General features: G+C 53.6%; 2 protein-coding genes and 1 pseudogene across 3 annotated transcripts; 1 reads left to right on the top strand and 2 right to left on the bottom strand.

Annotated features, from left to right (window-relative positions):
* Positions 1-3,207: 3,207 nt before the first annotated feature.
* On the bottom strand, positions 3,208-7,950 carry LOC111771603 (melanoma-associated antigen 10-like). Of its 2 annotated transcripts, none has more exons than XM_023634103.2 (4): positions 7,852-7,950; positions 5,930-6,022; positions 5,029-5,098; positions 3,208-4,955 (listed from the first exon to the last, which is right to left on the bottom strand). In XM_023634103.2, the coding sequence occupies exon 4, from the start codon at positions 4,888-4,890 to the stop codon at positions 3,784-3,786; it is 1,107 nt and encodes a 368-aa protein (XP_023489871.1). In that variant the 5' UTR covers positions 4,891-4,955; positions 5,029-5,098; positions 5,930-6,022; positions 7,852-7,950; the 3' UTR covers positions 3,208-3,783. The 2 variants fall into 2 exon arrangements, with proteins under 2 accessions (XP_023489871.1, XP_070113443.1); XM_070257342.1 differs by having other exon boundaries at positions 7,135-7,905.
* Positions 7,951-15,667: 7,717 nt separating this feature from the next.
* Positions 15,668-16,987, top strand: LOC100069366 (protein EOLA1-like; annotated as a pseudogene).
* A 1,179-nt stretch (positions 16,988-18,166) lies between these two features.
* On the bottom strand, positions 18,167-19,890 carry LOC100069378 (heat shock transcription factor, X-linked member 3). The gene is made up of 2 exons (XM_001499147.6): positions 19,262-19,890; positions 18,167-18,846 (listed from the first exon to the last, which is right to left on the bottom strand). The coding sequence occupies exons 1-2, from the start codon at positions 19,754-19,756 to the stop codon at positions 18,256-18,258; spliced, it is 1,086 nt and encodes a 361-aa protein (XP_001499197.3). The 5' UTR covers positions 19,757-19,890; the 3' UTR covers positions 18,167-18,255.
* Between the last annotated feature and the right edge of the window lie 337 nt (positions 19,891-20,227).

Genomic DNA, 20,227 nt, shown 5'->3' with positions numbered 1-20,227 from the left:
TGTGCACATAAATTCTGACATGGTTTGCGAGGGGCCTTCTGCTCTAGGTGACCCAGGGATCCAGGCTGCTTCCATCTTGTGGTTCCACCATCCCAACACGGGGTCGCTATGTTTACTGGTGAATCGAGGGAGAGAGCATGGAACCGGCATACTGGCTCTCAAATGCCTGGAGGTGACAAACAATGTTTCCGCTCAGGTCTCCCTGGCAAAGGGTCGTCACATGACCCTCTGTAACTACAAGTGGCCTGGCAATGTAGTGTCTCCTGTGTCCAGGAAAGACAGCTAGACAAGATATGGGTGAGCACTCTACAGGATGCCATGTTACATAGTAGGTGCCCAACATAAAGCAACCATTATAACTTGTTATGACAACAACCATGCTCATTGTGTGGAGGAGTTTCTGAGGTTACATTTGCCTTCAAATTCTCTGAAGTGTTAAGTGCCTACTATGCAACAGATGCTCTCAAATACAGAACCACATCTCATTGTAAGAGGATCCTGTCAATCTCAGCAGGTAGGGTTGCCTTCTTCGCTCTATGGCACTTTTCTGCACTCCCTTTGCGATACCGTCTATAATCTCAGTAGGCTTCCTTCTGATGCAGGGGTGAAATCTTAACCTGGGAGTCTCTGCTACCCTCCACAGGACTGAACTTCCCTGAACAGCGTGACCTCAGGCTCACTGAAAGCCAGGACTTTCCTGTGTGGCAGGTACCAGACCAGAGACAGTGGGAGAATGGTTGTTTTTTCTTTGTAAATTTGACCTAACACGTTCACAAGGGAACCATTTCTCACCTCCTAGGAGGATTCCAGGGCTAGCAGGAATTTGGCTTCAGTGGATGATTCCTCCTCATCTACTGCTTGTGATGAGGCGTTAATTTCTGACCACTTTAATCAGCTCTTTCATCTGTGTATGTGTTCAGTTCCCAGCATCAAATAAGGAGACCGTTAAAGTCCTACGGCAAACACCAGGATGGCTTCACAAATCCTTATGTAACTTCAGGGTTGTATCCCAGGCCCCAGTAGATTATAGGCACCATCAGTCTCTACACACAGCCCATTTGGCAAAAGGCGAGTGTGTCGAAGGCTCCCAGGGAGGAATGACCAGGTGTCTAAATGTCACAGTCCAGAGTAACCTTTTCCATGAAAGCGGCTGTGGCTCTCCAGGATCGAGGGTGAGCTATGGGAGGGCCCGGGGACCCCTGCAGGGAGTAGGAATGCTCTGTGTCGGGGCAGGGCAGGAGGTTCTGTGCAACCTTCAGAGGAGGCAGCAGTGACGAGTACGTCAGCCAACAGGTTCCAGAGTTGGATGGGAGGACACACGGGGGAAGACCAGGGGAAGGGTGCTGTCACACCAGAAAGAGCTGGGACTGGACAGAAATGGCGAGACCTGGAGTCAGCTCTCAACAAGCCTCGGACCATCCCCAAATTGTATTTGATTCTCATTGTTGCCTTCGTTCTTTAGGCCTGCTTTCACTAGCTGGGCCTCAGGGTCCTAATTTTGTCACCTGAGAGACATCATGGAGAACTGGGAAGAAAAATGAATGAGGAGTCAGAAGGTGGGCCGCAGGCTGGGATGAGTGGCAACAGCGTGGGCTCTAGATGAATCCAGACCCAGGTCTAGTCTGTCTGTCGCTTACTAGCCATGTGATCCTGGGAAAGTTACCAAGCCCTATGACCCTCGGGCTCTTCCTCTGCGAAGGCAGTGGGTTGGTGAGCCCTGTCTTGTAGGACTGCGGGAACGGATGGGATGTGTGGAAAACGTCTGGCACAGTGCCTGGTATACATGGGAACTTTGAGGACTGGCAGTTATTTCTAGGATTGTTTTTCTTTTTACTGAGGAAGATTGGCCCTGAGCTAACATCTGTGCCCATCATCCTCTATGTTGTATGTGGGATGCTGCCACAGCATAGCTTGATGAGTGGTCCATAGGTCCGCACCCAGGATCCAAAGCTGGGAATCCTGGGCCGCAGAAGCAGAGTGTGCGAGCTTAACCACTATGCCACCGGGCCAGCCCCTCTAGCATTGTTTTGATCCCAGATTTTCCACTCTCTCTTCTGGAATTTTGCTTGTTTATTATCCAGGTCATACCAGAGAATATGTAGCTTAAGAGGACATGGAATAGCTAATCAGCCAAAAAGGATGATTCATAAATAAAACTCATGAAATCTTCCCAGCTAGAGGATATATGTGAAAATTCGGGGGTGGGGGAGTCTTCCCAGCTGGATGGAACACAGAGCTCCTAGAAACAGAGTCAAGGACCGACTCCTTGCCTCCCTCCAAGCTGCTCTTCATCCAGACCACTACTTCCTTTCATTTCACCCCACCAAAATCTAGCCCTTGATTACAATTGGCCAATTAAACTCAATTAAGATTAACACCTAATTTATGCTGTGGGCTCTGGGTCTCCCAGGCCTGGAGAGGAGTGCCAGACTGCTTTCTTCCAGGTATCACTTCAAACGAATGTGACCATATTTCTCGGGAAATCCTTGCAGATGATGGATGTCAAACACCACGTTCTTCAGTGTGTTCAACAGCAATGCGACAAGAGCCCAGGACACCTTCCCTTCCTGCCCAGGTGGAGATTTCTCTCTGGTTACCTGTGATCCCTAAGAAACTCTTCAGAGAAATTTTCCAGTTCAGACTTGCCCCTCAGCCCTAAGACACACTGTGAGTCTGGCCATTGCCACCACCGAGCTTCATGACAACCAACTCCCACAGAAGGAATCACAGTTTCCCGAAGCCCCACACTGCCCTGGCTCGGGGCGTTTACACGTGAGCGGGCTCTCCTGGGGCCGCACCACCTCCCACCTTCTTTGACTTGTCCTGGAGGGGACACCTCACCATTTTCCTTCTAGGACTGCGGCTCCTAGACTCTCATTCTATGGTTGTGAGGGGGCCCTGCTTACCCTCGTGTCCCCACAGCTGACACAGAGCCACCAGAGAGCAGAGGCTCAGCGAATGTCTGGGGACGAAATGAGCCAGTGAGCAGAGAGTTGAATTGCTTCTATTTAATTTCTTCTACATTCTTGGATAAGTTAAGAAAATCTTGGTATATATCTCTTCATTTTACACAATGATAGTCTAAAAATGATAATTCAAAAAGGAACCATTTAAATTTTTTCTCTATTTTACTGCTAAGTTCTTTCACATTTCCAGTGAAATTCCTATTCCAATGTCAAGTTATCTTGTTACAAAAGAAACAAAACAGAAGGTATTCCTCTTTTATTTTTCCACAAAATGGCAAAACTTTCTTTTAAACTGGGTAAATAGCAATAAATGTGTGACCAATGTCATTCATAAACTTAGATTTGGAAGCTAACACATGTTCAATTAAAAGTAACAACATTTTAAAATGCAAAAAATAAAAGAAGAGGGGCCCGCCGGGTGGTGTAGCGGTTCAGTTAGTGCCCTCCACTTTGGTGGCCCAGTTTTCATGGGTTTGGATCCCTGGCACAGACCTATGTGCTGCTAATCAAGCCATGCTGTGGTGGCGTCCCACGCACAAAAGATAGAGGAAGACTGGCATAGATCTTAGCTAAGGGACAATCTTCCTCAAGCAAAAAGAGGAAGATTGCCAACAGATGTTAGTTCAGGGCCAATCTTCCTCACCACAAAGAAGAAAAGCAGAAAGAAAAAGAAGATGATACATTTCAAAGTCACCCCTATGGAAAAGGAACACAAAGCTGTTATGCCCTATAATACCCTCAGCCCCAGCCTGGCCCTCCACTGCTTAGATCATTGACTGCCTTCCTAAAACACAGAGTGAAGAATCTGCTTTAGACTTCACTCAGGGCAGGAGGAGCTACTGGGCACGGTACTACAACTTGCACTGGCCGTGTCAGTAGCATTATCCGTGCTGGCAATTCTGGCCTGAACTCTCTCTTCCTGATCTCTCAAAGCTTCCTCATACGACACTGGGAAGGACCTGGGGTCACTCCCAATGGCACTGGCCAAAAACTCCAGGAGACTCATCTTGCTGGTTTCAGCGTGGGCCCTGGGACCCCACAGGAACTCGTAGCGAGCAGGATCGCTGTTGGGTACCTGCCGGTACTCCACGTACTGCTCCTGCACCCAAACTTTAGTGATAAGCTCCCTGGGCTCCCCGTAGATGAAGTGCTCCCTCCCGGCACGCACCCCCATGACACTCAGTGCTTCCCAGACGTCCTCCTCGGGGGCACAGTCGCCCTGCAGGAGGATGACGCCCAGGAGCATCACCAGGAGGCCGGTATTGGGCATGCTCTGCTCATCGCTCAGCATCCCATCGTAGGTGAGGCCTAGGGTGGTGACCAGGACATAGGCGTGGTCGCTGGGGTCCACTTCCTTCACGTCAACGCCAAAGACGAGCTGCATGCACTCAGAGGCTTCACTGAAGATCACAGGGAAGTGGTCCTGGTAATCTCTGAGGACCGTATTCAGCATCTCTGCCTTTGTGGTGGGCTCCTTTGTGCGATACTTGACAAGCAGGAACTCCACCAGCTCAGCCACCTTGTCATCAATCACGTTTCTGGGAAAGGACGCAGTGTATGGCAGGGCCTGCGAGGTGCTCGGACCCTCCTCTCCTCGGCTGCTGGAGCTGTCGTCTTCAGACTGGCTCAGTGGAGGGGAGGCCATGGCAGTGGGGGAGGGGCAGGCACTCTGAGGGCTCTGGGGAGGACTCGGGGCCCCAGCGACATCATCAACCTCCTCTGGTGTGCTCAACAAGAGAGGATAGCAAGAGGAAGAGGAGGAGGAGGGGAAAGAGGAGGGGAAAGAGGAGGAGCAGGTGGAGGACGAAGAAGTATCCTCTTCCACAGCCACAGGAAGCAGTGCACCCACTGGGCCCTGCGTCTCGCTTTGGGACTGAAGGCCTTCCTCAAGCATGTAGCGCCGTCGCTTTGGAGCACGAGGCATGATGACTCCTGTCAGGGCAGCCGACAGGAGTGTGGGCAGGAGGCGACCAATGGGGACCCACGGGCCTGGGGGGAGAGGGAGTGTGAGCAGCCTTAGGTGAGAAACGCACCCTTGGCGGCTCTGACAGAGGTGACTTACGGGCCTCCTCTTAGGGACGCTCTCGGCTTCACAGGGCTCTGTTGTCCAGGGCGGCCTCTGTCCTAGGGATCTGAAGGAAGAAGTGAGTCGGCCCCTCAGGGAGCACCCAGCACAGCCCGAGGTTCTGGGGCTGACTGTGGGCTGGGGTGGGGTGGGCTCCAGATCTGTGGGGTCTGACAGGAGGGCTGGGCTGGACTCTGTGAGGTCGCCAGAGCTCTGGGGTGGGCGGTCCCCTCTGAGCTCACTCAGGGTCCTCACCTTTCCCCTGGCTGGTCCTGGGCCCCACCGTGCTGCTGCCCTGAGGCAGACCTCTCAGAACAAGACCACGCACCCCTGAGACTGAGTAGAAGGAAGCGAGGGGGCCCACATCTGGCCACAGTTGCAGAGGGGCTAACAGGAGGCACCAAGGGACAAGAAGTGCGACCCAACTCTGTGGGTTCCACCTGTCCTGGGATGGGTGGTCCACTCAGTCTTCACCTCGACACCCTGCAGGGCCTGGGTCAACTCCTCTGTTGACCTGAGGCCACCCTCCTTAGGACAAGACACCGGAAGAGGAAGTGAGGGGGACTGAATCCACCCACCGATCCCGGGTGTCCCCACGGCAGACAGCAGGGTGGGGCTGGCCTGGGCTGCACGTGTCCCGGTGTGTGGGGGGGTCCCCAAACCCTCACCATGACCCCGGCCAGGGCCTGGGATCCTGCCTCTGCTGACCTGAGTCCAGACCCTCACATCGAGGCCCTTGCCCCCTTCCCGAGACACCGACCTGGAAATGAGGAGGGGCTCAGCCAGACAGGCCCTGCCGGGGGTGCCAGAGCTGACAGTAGGGCCAGGCCAGATTTCCATGGGGTCCCACTTTGTCCTGGCAATGGGGGTACACTCACTCCTCCCTCGGGGTCCTCACCTTGGCTCCTGGAATGTGTCAGCTGAGCAGATGTGCTTCCTCAGATGACCTGATGTCGTCCTCGCAGACCAAGGTCCTCACCTCCCTGAGCCTCTGAGAGAAATCGGAGGAGATTGCACATCCACGCCCACCCGCCTGCCCCCACCGCCGCCATCCCAAAAGGCTGGCAGCGGGGACCAGCCCTGTAGCCTGGGGTGGGACTTCCCCCAGTACTCCTGTAGGTTATTCGTCTTTCCTCCTGGCCCCCCGTCTGGGACACCTGACATCTCCCCCTTAGACCAGGCCCTCTCCTCCTGAGGGCCCCCCCACCTTCCTGCCCAGGCTAGAAGTGAGCGTGCCATGTGGGACCACCGCTGACTGTTCCTTCCAGGGCTGAGAACAGGGGACAGCCGGATTCTGTGCCGTCCTCTCTTTGCTGAGGTGGGGGGTACCTTCAGTCCTCAGGAAGGGTCCTCACCCTGACACAAGGCAGATCCTGGGACTCTGCCCTCAGCTGACCTGTCGTGCCCCTCAGACCAAGACCTCACCTCCCTGAGATCCCCCATCCCCAACCATATGACGGAAGTCGGAGCAGGCCACGTCCAGCCCTCCCTGCCCCGGGGCCTCCCTGGGCCGAGAACAGGGGAAGCTGGCCTCTGTGAGGTCCCTTCTCTTCTGGGGTGGGGGGAACCTCCATGCCCTCCGTTCCTCCCAAAGGCTCCTTGTCTGGAGTCCTGGCAGATCCGGGACCCCTTCATCTGCTGACCAGATGTGGCTCCCTCTGCTGACCCGCCGTCGCCCCACAGAACAAGGCCTCACCTGGCAGAGCCCGAGGCAGAGGTGAGTGGGCTGCACCACCTGCCGCCACCCCTGCCTGGGGTCTTCAGGGGTGACAGGGGCAGGGCCGATTTCAGTGGGCCCCCCTCTGCCTGGGGTGGGAGTCCCCTCAGAGTCTTCAAGGTATTCCTAGTTACTCCTGGCCAGGCCTGGACCCTTCCCTTCTGCTAACCCGAAGTAGCATCCTGCAGGCCAAGGCCACCATGCCACTGAGACCCCGAGCAGGAAGTGGACGGGCCACCCCTCCTGACATCCTGCCTGGCCTCGCAGGACTGATCACAGGGGCAGATTTCTGCTGGGGTCGCCTATGCCTGGGCCGGGGGTCTGCTCAGTCCTCCCTCGGGGTCCGGGGACCCCACCCTCGGCTGACCTGAAGTCACAGTCCTCACCTCCCGAAGACTCCGGAGGCAGAAGGCTGGACACGCCTCCCGAGGTGGCCCTCTCTGGGGCCTCCCAAGCCCGAGCGCAGGGCCACAGGCTCCCTCTCTGTCCTGGGGTCCAGGGTCCTCAGCCCTCTCTCGGCGTCTCCCCGGGACTCCAGCAGGCCCTGGGCGCCCCCCTCCGGCCCCTCAGGCGCTGCTCTCTGACCCAGTCCCCAGTCTCTCGGACACCCGGATGCGGAAGGCGGGAAAGGCCGCCTCTGGTAATGGCGCCCCGGGGCCTCCTGGTGCTGACGGCCGGGGTGTCTTTCTGCGGCATCCCTTCTGTCTTCCCTCAGGGTCTTCAGCCTGAGCCCTGGCAGGTCCCTGGATCCTCCCTCTCTGGACCCAAAGCCCTCACTGCTCTGAGACCCCCGGGGAATCTGTGGGGGTCACCTCAGGCCACTAAGCCAGGGGACGCTCAATGCTGATGGCAGGGGCTGGGAGGGAGTCCCTGGGGTCCTTGGCCACCCTGTTCTCCTTCCTCGACCCCCAGCAGGGCCTGGCTCCGCCTCTGCCCCAAGTCCGCTCCCTCCCCCGAGGCCCTCCCCAGCAGGCTCCTCTGAGGAGGGGGGCGGGGGCTCAGCAGGACCACCTCCCGTCCCCCAGGGTCCCTCAGGGCTGACAGCAGGGGCAGAGGTGGACGCCGTGGGCCCGGAGCCCTCCCTCCCGGGGCTCCCTGGGCACCTGGCTGAGCCTCGGCTCCTTCCTTCTGCTGCCCCGGATCCGGCCTCCCTCAGTGAGGCTCTCAGCCACCCCCAATCCGAGGCGGAAGCCGGGGTACACGTCACATCCGAACACCGTGGCTAGGGGTCTCCCAGGGCTGGTGGCAGGGGCAGAGCGGCGTCTGGGGATCTCTTGGCCAGCCTTCTGCTGCTCTCCTTTACTCTCGCCCGCCCTGGGCCGCAGCCCCGCCCTGCCCCCTGAGTCTGTGTCCCTCACCCCCAGGCTCTGACCCCCTGTTGGCTGCGGAGGGGGCGGGGAGCCCTCGGCTGACAGCCCTGCCCGGGGTGCCCCAGAGCGCACAGGAGGGGCACGGGGCTTCTGTGGGCCTGTGCTCTGGGGCGGGGGCAGCTCTCCGGCCTCCCTTGGGAGGGTCCTCGTCCACCCTGGCCGAGAAGGGCTGCCGTCCCGGGGAAGGGCTGGATGGGGGCTGCGGCGCCAGGGCCGAGGGGTTCATGGGAGAAGCCCCCTTCCCGTGGGGTCTCGACACCAGCCAGCCGGACTCGGCGAACCATTTCTTTTCGGGATTGCGTTTGTCCTGTCCAGGTTGAGCAGCTGCGGGGGCTTCGGGATGCTCCTCCGGGTTTATGGTGACCTCCTATTGCGTGCTCAGTGCAGGGATTTTCACTCATTTATCCTCCTTCCTAGTAAGAAATACATTGTACATGTCTGCCCACTGCGGGAGCCCTGTATCTACATCTAGAACACATCTGTAGCTGATATGTGCTGCTAGACTCGTGTGTGGACATGCCACGGGAGTATGCACCTAGGCACTTGTATATGCACCTATGTTCCTATTAGGTCTTTATAGCTATATGTAGACTATACGTGTGTATGCTTATTTCATGAAAGAATACCTTCTCTTTATGTGATTCGCTCTGATACTGCCTATTCCGTTTCTTGTCTATTCTTTAAATTGTATTAAAATGAGAATCTTTTGAAAGGCCAGTCCTCACCCGCTAAGATGGTGTCAGGTGATTATTAGCACAGACTCCGGCCTCAAATGCCTTAATCAACCCATCTTTCCCGCCGTCCCGGTTTTGCCCCAGGGCCACTGGCCTGTGTGTCCTGAGGGCCTGCTTCAGATGTGTGCAGTGAAGCAGGAGCAGAAGTTTGAAACCTTTCCTCCTACCCATCCCGTCATCTGCATCTTTCCAGCCTACAGCCCTTCCCAACTTGACTGCCACTGCCCACATCCCACCCAAACACAAGTACCAGCTCACTGCAGTCTGCAGTCTCCCCCAGGGCTTTCTCCTGTTCTGTTGTTTAGATGTCATTCATATTGTGTGTTGTTTTTGAAGGCTTTATTCTTTTTTAGAGCCTCTTAGGTGCCCAGACAAATAAGAAGGAAGGTACAGAGATTTCCCACTTACACCCTGCCCCCTCACATGCATCACCTCCCCCATTATCGACATCTCCCACCAGACTGGGACGTTTGTTATCATTGATGAACCTACATTGACACATCGTATCCCCCAATGCCCATCAGTTACATTAGGGTTCACACTTGGTGTTGTGCATTCTGTGAGTTTGGGCAAATGTGTAATGACATGTGTCCATCGTTAGAGTGTCATCCAGAGAAGTTTCACGGGCCTAAAAGTCCCCTGTGCTCTGCCTGTTGCGCCCTCCCCTCACAACCTCTGGCAACTGCTGTTCTTTTGACCGTCTTCATTGATTGCCTTTTCTAGGATGTTCGTATAATTGGACTCACACAGTATGGGGCCTTTTCAGATTGGCTTTGTCCACTTGGCGCTATGCCCTTAAGGTTCTTCCATGTCTTTCCATGGCTTGGCAGCTCATTTCTTTTTTGCACTGAATCATATTCCATTCTCTGGATGTACCACAAATTATTTACCCATTCACCTACTGAAGGACATCTTGGTTGCTTCCAAGTTTTGACAACTATTGGCAAAGCTTCCCTAAATATCTGTGTGCAGGGTTTTGTGTGGACATACATTTTCACCTCTTTTGGGTAAATACGCATATGATTGCTGGATCATATAGTGAGAATACGTATGTTGGGTTTTGTAACTGCCAAACCATCTCCCAAAGTGGCTGTACCATTTTACATTCTCATGAGCAATGGATAGGAGTTCCTGCTGCCGCACTTCCTCGACAGCATTTGGTGTTGTCAGTGTACCAGATTCTCACTATTGTAACAGGTGTGTAGTTATTTGTGTGTGTGTGTGTGTGTGTGTGTGTGTGTTTACTTTCATTCTCCATTCTGTGGCTTCCCAGGGTTGATTTTGGGAGTGGAAGACAGAAGTCCGAGCTTGATTGTCATCTTGGTCCCTACAGCCTTTCAAGCAGAACTGACAACTTTGCGCTATTCTGTCCTCGAGGAACATAGCATACTGCTCCCTCTGGGAGGACTTCGTCTACCTGAATTGATCAGTAAACTTGTATCACTGAGTTCATAAAGATCTTGTGTGTTTTCGTTTGGCTTCTTAGTTAAATTTTGGATCTTGTTGCTGTCGTGAATGGAGATTTTCTGTTACTGCACATGCTAAATAGTTTTTGCTGTGTTGTGGCAAGGCTCTTGATTTTCCTATAGTCGTGATCTGCCATCCACTCTTTTCCTGAAGTCTGTTTTTCGCTTGAATATTCAATGTACCCATTCCTCTCAATTTTCTAGAAAGGTGATGATCTTCTCACACCCAATAGAAACTCTTTCTTTTCGATTCTCATACCTGACACTTATTTGGACACCCATGGCTCTGGCTTTGTGTTCCAGCGTGGCTTCAGAAAGGAGAGGTGATATCATGTATCTGTGACTTGTCTCTGACAAGAGTGCTTCCAGCATTGCACACTTCAGCGTGTTTGCTGTTGCTTTCAGGAAAGCGAATTCCACTTCTAATCTTCTTCTGCTGGAAGTTTTTTCCATGCACTTGTGTTGAATTTCATTCAAAGGATTTTTCTGTACCCGTTGATGGGATCAAAGGTTTTCTCCTTCTTATCCCTGCTAATTTGTAGGGAATTACAATTGAAAGTGTTTTCTACTGTTAAATCATATTTTCATTCATTGGACACAGCCTGTTTGTCCATTTAATTCTCTACTATGTTGAATATGCTATTCATTTATTTAGAATAGCTGCTGCTATGTGAGTGATTTTGTCTTAAGTGTTCTTTTCGTGGTGGGGTCCTCCTCCAGTGTTTAAATCAAGGGGAATTTGCTTGGGAAAATGAGTTGAACAATTGCTCGTATTTTCTATGGTTTGAAAGAGTTGACATAAATGATAACGAGTTCTCCCTGACCGTTTGGTAGAACTGGCCTCCAAAACTGCCCCGTCCTGGAATGCTTGAGGGCGGCTTGAGCTTAAATACAGTTTCAGTTTCTATTGTACTATTTAGGTTTTCCATTTTTTCTGTGGATCCGTTTGGTCATTTTTAATGGTCCATTTTAGCTAGGATATCAAATGGAATGGCATGTTTATGATAAAAGCTTTGTATTCCAGAAAATCTCAAACATGTAAACAGTAGATAATCATGTCTTACACCCGTCTACCTGACACCCAGTGTCACCGGTCTTCCATGCATTTTCCTCCCAGATTCTCAGAGGTCATTGACATGCTGAGGGTTTTTAGGTCTTTCAAGCGACATTCCAAGCCTGCAGATCACTTGGGTCAAGCGGGGAAAAGGCACAGCCAGGCTGACTAACTTTTGAGGGTCTTACCCAAAGCATTGGCGGCAGCTTCCAGAGCATCATGTGCACATACTCCTGTCCTGGGGACGTCGTCCCTTTTCTGGCTGCTTTCTAGGAGGAAACACAGAAAAGGAAATTGGAAACATCACAGCAAAAGGAAGTTTAGGGCTGGCAATTAGGAGCTCAAAATGTTTCACACCTTGAAAGAGCTTGTGTGAGCAGAATGGTTTCAAAATGACCACGTGGAGGGCAGACCCTCCAAGTTCGTGCTGTGCTTTGGGGGAGAATTGGGAAGGTGGCTCCAGGGCTCCAAGAAACCGTGCAGATGGGAGCTGGGGGCAGGCCCGAGGTAATGCGTTCCTTTCAGCATTCAGGGCATCCATCCACCAGGAGGACCCTCCCTCGCAGAACTTTGGGATGCAGAGTTTCGAGCAGGAGGTGGGCCTGGAGGAGGTCTTGATGCCTCCCCAGGGCCAACTCCCACAGCCCAGTGTCTTCTCTCTGTCCCAGCCCAGGAGCGCTGACCATCCCCCCGGCCGCCTCTGGAGCAAGTTATAGCATGTTTGCCCGGTTCTGACATGTCAGATGGACCATCCTCAATAGCAGATTTTCAGCCAGAAAGGAAGGCCACCTCAATCAGTGTACACAGGGGTCAGAAGACATATCCTGGTTGAGAGTTGTCACAAGGTGGGGGAAGGTACATCTTAGACACACAGTGACAAGACCTACGTCTACTGACCAGCTAACTTGGGCATCTTACAAGAAGGTCACATCGTGTATAAACTCACACCAATGCTTTGAGCTTGTGCTGGTGCTGCGCCCATCCTACAGATCAAGAAATTGAGGCGCAGAGAGTTTACGTGATTCGCTCGGCTTATGAGCAGCAGAGCTCGTATTCAAGCTGAGCTTTCCACGGGTGCAAAGCCCTGTCCCTGCACTGGCCTGAGCTGTCTCCCCCACAATCAAAGGGGTTCCAGCGGTCCTCCCTGGCGACCTCATGTGTGACGCTACATGCCACATAATTTAGGGACTGCAAGGAGGCCAAGCAGTGGTGGCAAGGAGAGCCTGACACTGGACCCTGCCTACAGGGCCTCTCCTAGCCTGATCGGGTTGCCATTTCTCCTGACATGGAGATGGGGGCCTTGGAGAGAGGCGGGGTCTAGGACGGAGGGTGTGAGGATAGAGAAGGTTATACTTGGACGTGGGTGTTGGAAGTGCGGCCCTTTGAAGGCTGCTCCTATTTTCAGGCATGGGCCATGCTCTCCCAGTCACCTGCCCAGTCTGCTCCCCTTCTCTCCCAGCTGGTTTGGGGCTCGATATTTTACTGAAGGCTCACTCCTGCGGGCAGGCTGGACGTCAGGCACGTGGCAGGGCAGCAGTCCAATGCACAGAGTCCACGGGGCTGGAGACTCTCATGCATGCACACTGGTTAAGTGTCTGTGGAGCCCTTTGAACAGCCCCTTCGTCTGAGTACTGGGCAGACATGGCTTTGCCCCCTGATGCTGTCTTGTGGATGTCCCTTGGCATCACACCCTTCATCTGCCATCAGACCAGCCCTATTCCTGTGCCCAGCCCCGGCTCAGGGACCGAGAACAGGCAGAGGCCTGGGACGCCGTACTTGCTCACGAAGGGCCCTGGGGCAGCGGCCAGTGATATTTGCCACAGAGGAGGGCAGGTGAGAGCCAGGGAGGAGGTCAGCCACTTGCCAAGGAAGCTGGAGTTCTGAGCAGGCTTCAGCCACGGCTGGGGAATGGGGGCTTCTTAGAGAAGCAGGACCATGGCTGAGATGCCTCACACAAGCCCCTCACGGGGCAGGTTCAGGGCATCAGAGAGGATGTCAGAACCTTCCTGCTGATGGGCAGGGGAGCTGCTGTGTGCTCTGCCCTGCCCTATTCTGGACTGGCTGGGGACCCGGTGTCATGTGCCCACACAGAGCCTGCTGTGGAGTACGCTGCACCCTGGAAATGCCTGCCTGACGCACCCTGTGAGGCACTTGGTGCATCCCGGCTGCTGCAGCCCTGTGGTCCATGGCTGCCCTGGGCGAGCGCTGTCCCACACCAGTCAGTTCCCTCCAAGAACGGACACTCGGGGTCCCTGCTTCCATTCTGGAGTGCCCCACATGGGTCTGGTCCTGGGACTTGTCCCATGAGCACCCACTTCATGATGTGGTCCGGGGATCCAGCTCACCTGTAGCCGCATCTGCTGCCACGTCCCTCCCCTGGGGGAGTTCAGATGTGATCTGGAGGGTCCTCCTCCTTCCTCCTCTCCTGGGACAGCTGACCCTCTTCACAGCCTGCCTCCTGGGAACCCAAAGCCCTCTCCTGCCCGGCTCCTTTCCAAATACACCTTTGAGTCTAGGGGTGTCTGGGTCCTGGGGAGCATCCTGGTGACCATGCCTGCCATCTGCTAGAAACTTTCGTCTGCTCAAACTCTCTGTTTGGGGACACCAAGGTCCTAGCTGGCTCTGTGAGTGTCTGAGAAGACACTCCTCCCTCTGGCTCAGCCTCAGAAAGCAAAACCTCATAGTGACCCTGACCAGGCCATCATCTTAATCAAACCTTTGGCATTACATAGGGAATTATTTGAAAATGACTTATAATCATAGTGATTTGGCTCACACCCACATGGCAGTGATTATTACTTACCAGCCATTAGGAGACTCAGCAAAAGGCTACATCACGTCCTGCCAGCTCTCCCTGAATTTCAGCTCTGCTGAAAGAGGATTCTTATCTGGGGACCTCCAAATGCAGATATGTGCACAAGAACATCGGCACCGGGGACTGAGCGGTTGTCAATAGGGGGACAGGCGGGACAAAGCCCCACGCTGGGCAGACCCAGGAGGCCAGGTTGGGGAGAGAGTGGGCAGAGTGGACAGCAGGGCTGATGGAGGCACAAGGCTGAGCCCCAGGAGGAGGACACCCTCAATCCCTACAGGGCCATTCGGCAGCAGGCTGCTGGCCTCCTAAGAGAGATGCATCACAGTCCTGAGGGGACTGAGGGGTGTAGCACAGGGGCCTAAGGGAGCAGGTGGCAGGAGGAATTCCTGCAGCCAGCCTCCTGTGGGGCAGATCCTGTTTTGAACATCTTCACCCCTGCCCAGGGCCCCGAAGGCACGGAATCTGGCATCTCACCTCTAAGGGTCTAATGTGCATGGCTTAAGTCCCTGGGTGGAGAAACAGCGTGGTCAGTGTCCTGTGTTGTCACAGCTTGAGAATTAATCCACAACCCCTGTGGTGCCTTCTATAGAGAAGGCTGTGGCAGACAACGCACCTGCTGCTATCAGCAGCAAAGAGTCCTCATAGGACCCTTCCTGAGCACAAGAGGACTGGCAGTGCAGTTTCCCCATTGGTCCAGGGAGGAGAGGAAGACGAGGTGTGGGGGAGCCCTTGACATCTCTCCAACACGTACTACCGTCGCGTAATAGATGCTCAACAAAAAGCAGCTGTTATAATTTATTACGACAAAATCCCCTTCATTTGTGGGAGGGGTTTCTGAGAAAGTCAAATTTGCCCCGAAATTCTCCACTTTTTGCATGTGCCCACCTACTATGTGGCAGGTGCTTCAAATCCAAGGTCACGTCTAATTTTCACGTTATCCTCCAGGTCTCAGCAGGGAGAGACTGCCCTCTTCACTCCACAGCACAGCCTTAGCCTGGAAGTCTCTGCTACCGTCCACATTGCTGAACGGGCCTGAACACGTGGACACGGGCGCATACTGGATCTTTACTGGTCAGTAGTCATTTCCAGGATGATTTTGACCCCGGCTCCTACCACTCTCTCCTCTGGAAATTTTTGGTTTCCGTGACGTCTCAGAGAATTTGCAGCTTAATTGGAAACTGACTAGAAACTCAGCCCCAGTTGCTGCTCTGCATGGTTCCCTCCCTGAGGCTGTATTATTCCATTTCAGTGTGGGGTCTTCCCCAGCCAGGGGCACCTAACTCAAAGCTCCCAGAATTCCCATCAAAGACGGCCTCCTTTCCTCTTTTGCAGCTGCCCTTCCATTCAAACTGCCTATTTTCATCCCTTTAAAATCGAGCCCTTGCTTACAATTGGCCAAAATAAACTCCAGGTAGCAGTGAGCTTGGAGTGCTGATCTGCAATGTTTGTTGATGTTCATTGTTCTGCGTTTCCACAGGCCACGTGAGGCCCAAGGAGCTCTGGGGAGATGAAGTTCAGCTGCCTCTCCTTCCGGCAGCCCTATGCAGGTTTTGTCTTAAATGGGGTCAAGACCATGGAGACGCATTGGCATCCCCTGCTGCACAGCCCCCGGGACTGAACCATCGCCATCCACATTGCTCACAGGGACTGTGAAGACGCAGCCTGGAAGGAGCTGCTGGTGGAGAGGCTGGGGAGGACGCCCGCTCAGATTCGGGCCTTGCTCCGGGAAGGGGAAAAGTGTGGCAGTGGAGTGATAGCCGGCAAGTGCTGCTGTGCTGAGCACCGCTCAGACACCTCCCAGGGCCGCCCCCAGGGCTTGTTTTCTTTTGAACTGCTGTGTGTGGGGTGTGTGGTTTCTTTCAGCAACACACCTTCAGAGGGGGAGCAGGGGGCCCTGGGCTGGGGGTCTGCCTGCCGAGGTTCCACGACCCGGGGTGAATCTTTTCTCCATCCTGGGCCTCAGTTCCCATTTGTGATCCAAGGGGCAGGGTCAGGTCCAAGTCTGCATGTGGGGTTTGCCTGTGTGTATGTGCTTGTGCGTGCATGCGAGTGAGAGAGACCCTGAGAGGCAGCATAGCACACAGAGCGGGTTGGACTGGCCTCTGGACTCAAGCTGCCTGCCTGGCTTCACGTGCCTGTCCCACCCCCAGTGCCCACTGCATACTGGGCAAGTCCCCTGACCCCTCAATGGTTGAGGCCCCACATCAGCTCCTGTCCCCTGGTGAAGTGCTTGGGGGCCTGATGGCCTGTAAGTTCCCTGCAGGGGCCGGGGCCCTTGTGATCTGTTCCTGCTGCCCTCAGCAGTCTGGCTGGGATCTGCCCGTTATTTTGGTGGGGTTGTTGAGGACAGGACCCTCTCCTCCTCATTGTCCCTCACTCAGCCTCTCTCAGAATCCCTTGGACAGAGTTTGGCACGTCAGGAGTGCTCACTCAGAGTGACCCACTTCACTCCGTGTCCATTGGGCGATATCATCTTAGTCTCCGGTGGCTGTAACTTTGAATACCCATGTTGTCTGACAGGCAGCCCTTGGTTTATGGAAGGAAAAACATCTCTGTGCTCCTCCCTTTGTGCACAGGGCTCGTTGACATTGGGGAAACTTTGCAGGGTCCAGAAAACTTAGCTCCCGATGAGGTGGTGGAACTGGAAAATCAAGCCGTGCTGACCAACCTGAAGCAGAAGTTCCTGACGGTGCTTCCAAACCCCAGGTGGCTGCTGGAGCCCATCCCTAGGAGAGGCAGAAAGGATGTCTTCCAGGTAGACCTCCCAGAGCACCTGATCCCCTTGGGGCAGGAGGCCTGAGGAGCGTGGGCTCTTCAGAGGAAGGTCACCGAGAGACCAGCTAAATTGTGACCCAGCAGCTCGTCACACGGTGGACGTGGAAATCAGGTTAGGTGTGGATTGGCACCGCACGGGAGCGCGCTACCCACTATGTGCTGTTCACCTAGACAGATTCTCCACTCAGATGCAGGGACGGGGAGCGGGACTTTCCTTGCAAGATGCCTCTCTGGGCTCAGTGACAGTCTCAAGGACTTTGACCTTCAGGAAAAAGGGAAAGCTGCCAGGGAGTTCTTGGCGCTGCCACTCATTTTGCTCCAGCTGATTTCTGGATTGACCAAAGAAATACGTTTTAAGAGGACTCATTAGTGTTCTCCCCTCTCTTTGTTCTGGTCAAACTCAGTGTTTGCACAGCACCCAGGGGACGTTGTGTAGAGGCTGGGAGCGGGCGCTGAGTGATTGCTGGAGAGTGACCAGTCCTGGATGGCCTCATTCCTGATGAAGAGGACCTCAGACTTGGAAACAGAGCACCTGTCTGTCCTTGCAAATGACTCTTTCTCTGTTGTAAAAGAGTCCCTTGGCGCATGGAGCATGCGTGTTAGACATGTCGCACAGCTACTTCATGTGCAAAGAAAGGAGCCTAAATACAGCTCTTTCAGAAAATTGCTAGGTAGTGTTGTTTATTTTGTGGGAAGTCTTTTTTCTTTCATTCTCTTTTTTTTGGTCATTTATTGGGAAAATTTCTAATGGTTGTTACCTATGAGCATGATGGGCTTTCCCCCAGGCAGTTGTCGGACATCCCTCGGCAAATGAAGTGGCCCTACTTTTAGATGGACCTCTTGGAAGACCCCTGGCTCTTGGGCAAGAAACATTCAGCTGCTGATCAGAAACTTCCTGGCATCATAGGGGGACCCATGAGGAAAGACCCTCCAGTTTCAAGATATGTCAATAGTGGAATAGTGTAAGGTGATACCCCCAATCAAGAACCGGGCTGTTCTGTGTCCTGACCACCAGGCCAGGCTCAGGGAAGGAGATCTTCTTGGGCTCCCCAGTCGTTGGCTGAATGTGTGAAAATGCTGGTTCTTCAAATGAAAGAGGACAACGGGCACCAAAGCCTGTTTGGGGCCTGGATTTCCAGCCTCCTCAGGCTTATCTGGTGAGGTGTGTATAGGACCGCAAGTTAGAAAGAACACTGACTCACAATTCTCATAAGATTGTTTATTTACTCCATCAGAGTTTTGCATCATGGTTATAAAATGGTAGTTTTTATCTGTCACCAGTGACCTGTGAGCTTAGGGACCTGGATTGTCCTTGAAGCGCTCACAAAGTGAACACTTGTAATCTGAGGAGCCTTCCTGCTGCTCGTCCTCATCAGGGACCTCATGTGGAGCCATCTCTGAGAGGGAAGCCAGCAGGATGGAATAACAGGTGTTGTATAAGGACATCACCGAATCATAATTGGGGTAATCTGGGGGGCTGGTGGGTGGTTCCTCTGCACCGTCTCCCCCGGCAGTAGCCAGGGGCACAAACAGAACATTCCTGGATGTGCCCTCCCCACTTGGGCTGCCTGGCTCACTTGGGTGACGATTTTCTGTGGCATGTCCTGCTACACTGCTCACAGAGTGGTTTTCAGAGCACACGAACGACCAGGTGTCACTGGGTCCCTGAGCTTTAGGGCTTTCCTTCTGGGCCTTTCTGTCACCTTCTTTGGTGGGTTCATTGCGATGGATTCGTGGGGAGCGCCTCGTAGCTTCTACCTGCTTCTTTCTCTTTGGAGTTGTTGCGCTGGCCCCTGGCTGAGTGGTAATTCTCAGGTTGCCTCTTCTCCGAATGTTCTCAATGAGCAGAGGCTTATTTCTCTGAAAGTTGGAGTTACGGTACATCTGAAACGAAATCAATCCTGTTAGTCATCCTGGGAGCAAATATTCATTCCCCCCATTCCTAATCATAATGGTCTTGTTTTCCTAGGGAGAAAAGATCTTTTTAACTTGCTGGCAAGTTTCCTTTTGCCCTAGAGCCTGAGCTCACTCAACATACATAATGCCTAGGTTAAGGTGCATCTATCTCCTTGACATTAACTGACCTCTCAGAGTCTTTCGTCACACCTGCAGATTACCTCTGAGGGGGCTGTCCTTTCAAAGGAGCAAATATACCTTCTCATCTTTCCATAAATAAAGCCTCATGTGAAAAAAGTTATCCTCAGAAATTAAACCCTTTCAGTGCATCATTCATCTTGGTCTACTAGGAAGATGTTCGAGGGATGGAGAACATGGGAAAAAGAAGGACGTTCTACTTTACCATCATTCTCTTGTTCCCTGGAGAGTGAACCGAAGGGTCGTTTGGACGTATTTTGCTGAAGCCGTAGAGATTCAGTTGGCGGATAAAACTCTTCAAGCTGTCTGTTTCAAAAATTCTCCCTGGGCCTCTCCGTTGAAGAATCTCCCTCTGGAAAAGATCCTCTTCAATGATCACGGTGTCTCCCTCGTCATTCCAGCGCACGGACGTGAAGGCGTCGTCCTCAGCTACCATCCAAAGCTTTCTTGGGAAGGAGAGCCCGAGAAGGTGGTGGTTTTCTTCCACGTGGACGATGCCTTGGTTTGGGTCCTGTGGTCGCGGGTTGTCTTGGGGGCCTGGATCTTGGCTTATGGCTTGGTCACTGCAGGTCCCCAAAATCTCCCTTGAATCCAACTTTGGATCCAGGGATGAATTAGTTGGGACCCCTGTTGCTGGCTCTCGGTCACCTGATGGGGCCTGCTTGACTTCATCTGTCTGGTCGGTACCCTGACTAGCCATGGAGCTAGTCTAGGTCAGGAGCACTTTCTATCTGAGATCATATCCCTGAACTCTCAGGTCAGAAATGCCTTCGGTCAGGGTGGGGATGCCCAGTAAATACTGTCCACAAAATTCTAGAGTCCCGGTAGTGCGGCAACCGGCTGCTTAAGTCATCGTTCCCTTTAGTTGTCACATGATGTCACAAAGGTGGCTCACAGCTGGTCTGGAGAGGAAGTTCTGGCCAAGTGTGGGGGAGGGGAGGGGTACAGGGTCCCAGTTTCTCTCTTTTCTAAAAGGAGAGAAACGCGTGGTTCAAGTTCCCAGAAAAGGCTCCCGTCAGTCGCCAGGCACATTGTTTCCTGGGGCCAGGCCCTGGATGGGTTGAGAAAGCACGATCCTATCTCCACTCCCACCCCTAAAGACGGGGAGGGGGCCTGTTGCTGACCCCTCTGATGTACTCAAAGGCCAGGCCCTGGTTAGTCCTAGCTTGGC

The sequence above is a fragment of the Equus caballus genome, chromosome X (genome assembly GCF_041296265.1).
Source record: "Equus caballus isolate H_3958 breed thoroughbred chromosome X, TB-T2T, whole genome shotgun sequence".
Classification (NCBI taxonomy): Eukaryota; Metazoa; Chordata; class Mammalia; order Perissodactyla; family Equidae; genus Equus; species Equus caballus.
Note: the sequence above shows the minus strand (reverse complement) of the source record. Positions and strands in the feature narration are given on the sequence as shown.